Source organism: Callorhinchus milii, unplaced genomic scaffold (assembly GCF_018977255.1).
Source record: "Callorhinchus milii isolate IMCB2004 unplaced genomic scaffold, IMCB_Cmil_1.0 Scaffold11, whole genome shotgun sequence".
NCBI lineage: Eukaryota > Metazoa > Chordata > Chondrichthyes > Chimaeriformes > Callorhinchidae > Callorhinchus > Callorhinchus milii.
This window is the reverse complement of record NW_024704752.1, coordinates 14,154,984-14,160,204: the sequence shown is the minus strand read 5'-3', so window position 1 is coordinate 14,160,204 and position 5,221 is coordinate 14,154,984. Positions and strand designations below refer to the sequence as shown.

Genomic DNA, 5,221 nt, shown 5'->3' with positions numbered 1-5,221 from the left:
TAATGAAATGTACAGACATCACGCCACAGAAAATGATAAAAATAGAAAACATTTGACAATTAATTTTTATGAACACGATTAGATAAAGAATAGAATAGAATTAGGAGGGACTTCCCAAGTCTATAAAGAAAGTTGTAATTTGAAAGTACAGAAAAATACAGTTCTAAAAGTCCAACTCTTTGCGGTTGTCTGATTTAAGTGGACGAAAAATGCAAAGGAAACAATTAAATTACGACAGGGGGTGTACACGTATCATTCTTTCCACGGAGTTGTAAAAGCCCACTTCACGCCTCCCTCTTCAGAAGCTAGGAAGGAAGCTGACCCTCTGACTGTGTAAGTGTGTGTGTATATATATGAGATCGAATTGAGAGCGATATTATATTCTCTGTTTGAACCTCGTTGAAGAAATCATCAAGGAAATGAAGCAAGCTCTCGTGGTATTGGCGTTCCTCACCATCTTTGTGTGGACCGTGGTTTCAGGTAAGCGAGATGCTTTATTACTGTCACTTTGAAGAAGACTTAGTAGCAAAGACACCACCGAGCGAGGAAATAGGGGTCCGTTGGTTCAATTAATTATCTTTGTGGGAATTAAATGTTGACTTTTGATCATAAAAAGTCGTGGTGCACTTCAGTACTTATAATAATAGCAAAATACAGAAGTAAATCAGAATTATTTGTAGGACGATCAGCAAGAGAAACCCTTGTGTAAACAACTGTAAAAAAAATTCTGTTCTTTGGTCGGGTTCCTTGGCTTAATTTCCTCCTGAGATCCTTTGATTGACACGGACCGATCCGAATAACTAACACTTACTTGAATCCCGTTGGAAAAAAATACTAAAAGTGGTCAAATAGGGCTAACGTTATTGTGTATTGAATGTCCATGGCTGGATATCATGGTTCTAACACCTTACAATATGTATATGTTTATAGTCCGTGCCAGCACTGATTCTAAACCGACAAAACCCGCAGCAACCGCATTAGCACAACGACTTTACTACAAAAGATCTTACTGTGTCCGTTTTGCTGTTATACTTGTTAATTTATTGAGAGTTTGTTACCAGAATGCACAAGTCAAATTGGCTTCAGTGTGCTTTGCATTCAGTGTGTGCTGTTCAATGTCGATTAATGCTGCAACAATTATTGGAATCTTTAAGAAATGCAGTAATCCATTAATTAATGATCAGCAGTGCACGAAGCACATGAAAATTGCACACCAAATCTGAGAGTGTAAGGTGTTAACATACCAATGAGAGGCCGTCCATTACTAGGACAGCTCTGGCACTTGCACAATAGAGATAAATGTTTCTTCTATATCTCCCCTGTCATGGAGTCATTGTATTTGTGATTCTACAACTGTGAATAAAACACAATCTGAAATGAAAGCAAGTCGCAATCCAGTTTTCAATGGAGAATGTGCACTGTGGTCAACAAGATGACAATGAACCATTTCCTGTGTCTCAGTATATTAATTCATCTATTGATTTGTCATTAGCCATCTGCCGTTAGACGAAGGCAAACCTTGTGACCAGCCAATACAGCAAGTGCTATCAATCTATACTGAGGAACAAAGCCAGCGAGTATAAAATAGTGTCGCAGAAGTCATTCCATTTCCCTGCAGAAAATGTCACTTTTGCTTATTTGCTTTTTTCACCTTTAGCAGTGTCCATTGGCCACTCTACTTTTCTAGGTAGGCTACGTGCTCCTCTCTGGTTGAGGGAAGTGTCGAGCAGACTTCCTCCTGCTCTTGAGCTGAAAGCTGGGAGATATTTCTCGCTCTTTGTGAGGAACCCTTGGCCTTTGCTCAATAGTTCACCCTACTGAGGTTAGAAACTGGGCATACAGTAATTCACAGCCACAAATACTATATCTGGACCACAGTACATTAGGTCACTGGTGCAAGACATGTACCTCAATGTAATCTGATATTATTAATAGTCATATTGATAATATTTTGACTTCATCCAGCTAAAATACTGGAAAGGGCCACCAAGAATTCTTACTTTTGCCTGGCTCTTCCTTCCTGGCTATCAACAATTATGGCACAAAAGGAGAAGAGTTGGCTTAATGCCACAATCAGCTGGATGTCTAAACCCAGTCTTGTAAAGTCAAAAAGACTGGTTCTTTCCATTGGGAAATTCCAATAATCTACAGCATTTAACGGCGATAAAAGAGCCCATATCCCGTGTAGGGATTGAACTGAATTACCTCATCTTGAACTAAATTTGAGTTACTTATATATAATTGATGTACTCAATGAATGTTATTGTGTTCTGTTTCGCAGTGCCTGGTCAAATTAAGAAAAGTTGTTGCCTGACTGCTTCAGCACAACCTCCTCACTACAAGAAGTTGACGAATTATGAAATACAGGAAAATGACGGTCGTTGCAACATCAAAGCTGTGATGTGAGTGTTCCCAACAATTCCTGTAGTGTCTGGTATTGCAGGAAACATGGGGGAAAAAAAGAACAGGAGAACTCCATTCAGCCCCTCAAGCCTGTTCCACCAGTTTATTAGCAGATCTTTTATTCTCAATACCTTACCCTTCACAATACCCCTCAACACTTCTGCTGCCCAAGTACATTTTATTAGTAGTAGTATTATTATTATTGCTAAGCGAGCTTATCACCCCTATCCTTGCCCAGCTCCATTGGCTCCCCATCCCTCACAGGATCAGGTACCTCATCCAAGTAATCATTAAACCATGAGGCCACAACAGCCAAACCTGATCCTGTTGCCAAACCAGATGTCAATGTTTTTGTTGTTGTAGTGGTTATACCTGCTCACCTCTCGCTTAAACTCTCCCTCTTAATTCCACCTCTACCACTCTACCTCTATAGGAAGAGTATTCCACATTTTCACATCTTCAATGTGATTCAAACTAACTGTCTTAGTTCTGATTTTAAGGCTGTGTCCTGTTGTAATGGATCTCTCTGCTAGAGGGAAGAATGGTCCATTATCTGAACTATCAATTCCTTTCATTATTTCAATTACTTCAATCAAATCATCCTTTAACTTCCACCCAGTCTACACAGACTCTCATCACAAATAAGCTCTGTCAACCCAGGTATTAATCGAGTGAACTGTTACTGTGATGTCTGTGCTATTTGGAGTCTGCTTCCTATATGGTGGCATTATTAGTAAACAATCTTTTCCTTTTCAGATTCTACACTATAACAAACAGAACTATCTGCTCAAATCCAGCTAATAAACGAATAAAAATGCTTATGAAACGATTTCGGTTAAAAGTTTGAAATCCTGAGAATAGACATGGATTTTCCGTGACAGGAGATGGAACCATTTGAATGTCTGCAGCACAAAGTCGAAAAAGAATTTCTCTTATGTTTCCGCTTTTGATTCTATATATGGAGAAGTGACTGATGAATTGTTTGTAACTGTAGCTATTCCTTTTTTGCTTAGTTTTATTTCTGTTGCTGTAAACAGAGATTTATTCTTGAAATGCCGACAGTGATATTTATTCTAGTTGTAACATAATTTGTCTGGAACCCAGAACCTAGTTTGTTTTTTTCAATGTATTTATGATTTCCTAAAATGATGCTTTATATTTGAATCATTTGTGTTTTGTTTATGGTCTGTATTTGAATGCAATGCATTCCCAAATTCACAGGGAACAGTTTATCACTTTTATTTATAAAGGTGGACCCTCTTAGCAATACAAACTTCCACACAGCACTTGGAATAAAGAATCCCAATTTCATGCACAGTTTGTCACATGTTGTTTACATTCTAACTGCCTGCAACCATTTTACTGAATTGATGCATTGTCTAATGATTGTCTTAATTCTATAAGATGTGAAATTAAAACAGTTTTTTTTGAATGGTTGAAAGATTAAAATGTTATAAATTAAGAAAAGTTCTCATGTATTTTAAAGTCACATGCAGCGAGTAGGGAAAGGAAAGGCAATTTTTTTTAACCCCATCACCTAAGATCTTGAACATCTCTCACCTTCTTTTTGTTGAAGGATATCTCAGGCCTTCTGGAGGAACCTAACAGCTGGCCTGATGAATGCTTCAGGCAACTGCAGCCAAAATTTGGACTCATTGCTCAGCAAGCGATGTGTATTTATTCTTAGTTTTCAAAATCATCCCATGCAAACATAGTTCCTACATTCATGCAAACTGCACTTTTGAACAATTGAACAAATTGGTCCAGGTGATAGTCAGTTTCTTTTATAAAAAGCCCAAAACATAGGATAAATGCCTCACAGCTCGGCTCATTTTGCTCATTGCTGAACTAGAAATCTTTCAACTAATCGACTGTAATTTGATATATTTAAATGTATTTCAATTGTGCATTTTCACATGCAACTGATTAATAAAATGGTAACATCTTCTTGCTCAAAGAAAATGATTGTGGATTAATTCTCTTAACATTCTGATATCTTCTTGCTCCCCAAGATGTGGGTGGTTGATCTTAAAATCCACAAGTGACTCTCATGTAGTGCTACCTCACCACACACTCATAACATCACAGCAATACCACCTCTGGGTTTCTCCGATTACTCACGCTTTCTGAACCTCACAAATAGTTAAACGGTTCACTGCTATGTTTAGCACAATGTTCTATGGTTGCAACAGTCACGGTTAGTAAATACATTGTTGGGAAACATAATACTGTTCTTTTCTACTCAGTGAATCACTGAGACTTTCCCATGTAACCACTCAAATCTACATTAGTTCTGTATCTGAGAGATTGGTAAATAAACTACACTATGTTACACTGAGCAATACAAACTGGGAAAGTCCAGGGCTCATTTCCTGATCTGTGCTGATCTAACTGATCTCAGTTTGGGAGTCAGGGATGAATGAGGAAGTGATGCTGCAATTTGCTGCAATACTTCAATGATTTTCATTGGAATAACTTATTATTCCAATAGTTAGCCTTTAGTTAAAAATTTTTTGCCTGACTGTCTTTTTTACTCCTGACCTGTTCACTATTTTCTCTGCTGTTAGAAACCTTCACCATTTTGCCTGGAGCTTTGTTTTGGATGTAAACTGTAATGTAAAATCGGTATTAATTTATTAACTCTGAACTCCTATTATTTTATAAAGTGTCACTGACAAATAGAACACTGAATACAAAGCAGGCCCCCCTTATTGAGGGAATCTAATACAATTATATCCAATTTTCCACTCTAATACTATTTTTGTTACTTACAAGCAGGACTAGCTTTAATAATAATAATAATCCTTAATAATAATAG

The 5,221-nt window shown here is 37.4% G+C and overlaps 1 protein-coding gene across 1 annotated transcript; it reads left to right on the top strand.

Moving 5' to 3' along the window:
* The first annotated feature begins 333 nt into the window (after window positions 1–333).
* LOC103174731 (eotaxin-like) lies at window positions 334–4,357 on the top strand. Its single transcript, XM_007887270.2, has 3 exons — window positions 334–480; window positions 2,282–2,402; window positions 3,160–4,357. Exons 1-3 carry the CDS (start codon window positions 420–422, stop codon window positions 3,248–3,250), a joined length of 273 nt encoding a protein of 90 aa, XP_007885461.1. The 5' UTR covers window positions 334–419; the 3' UTR covers window positions 3,251–4,357.
* The last annotated feature ends 864 nt before the right edge of the window (window positions 4,358–5,221 follow it).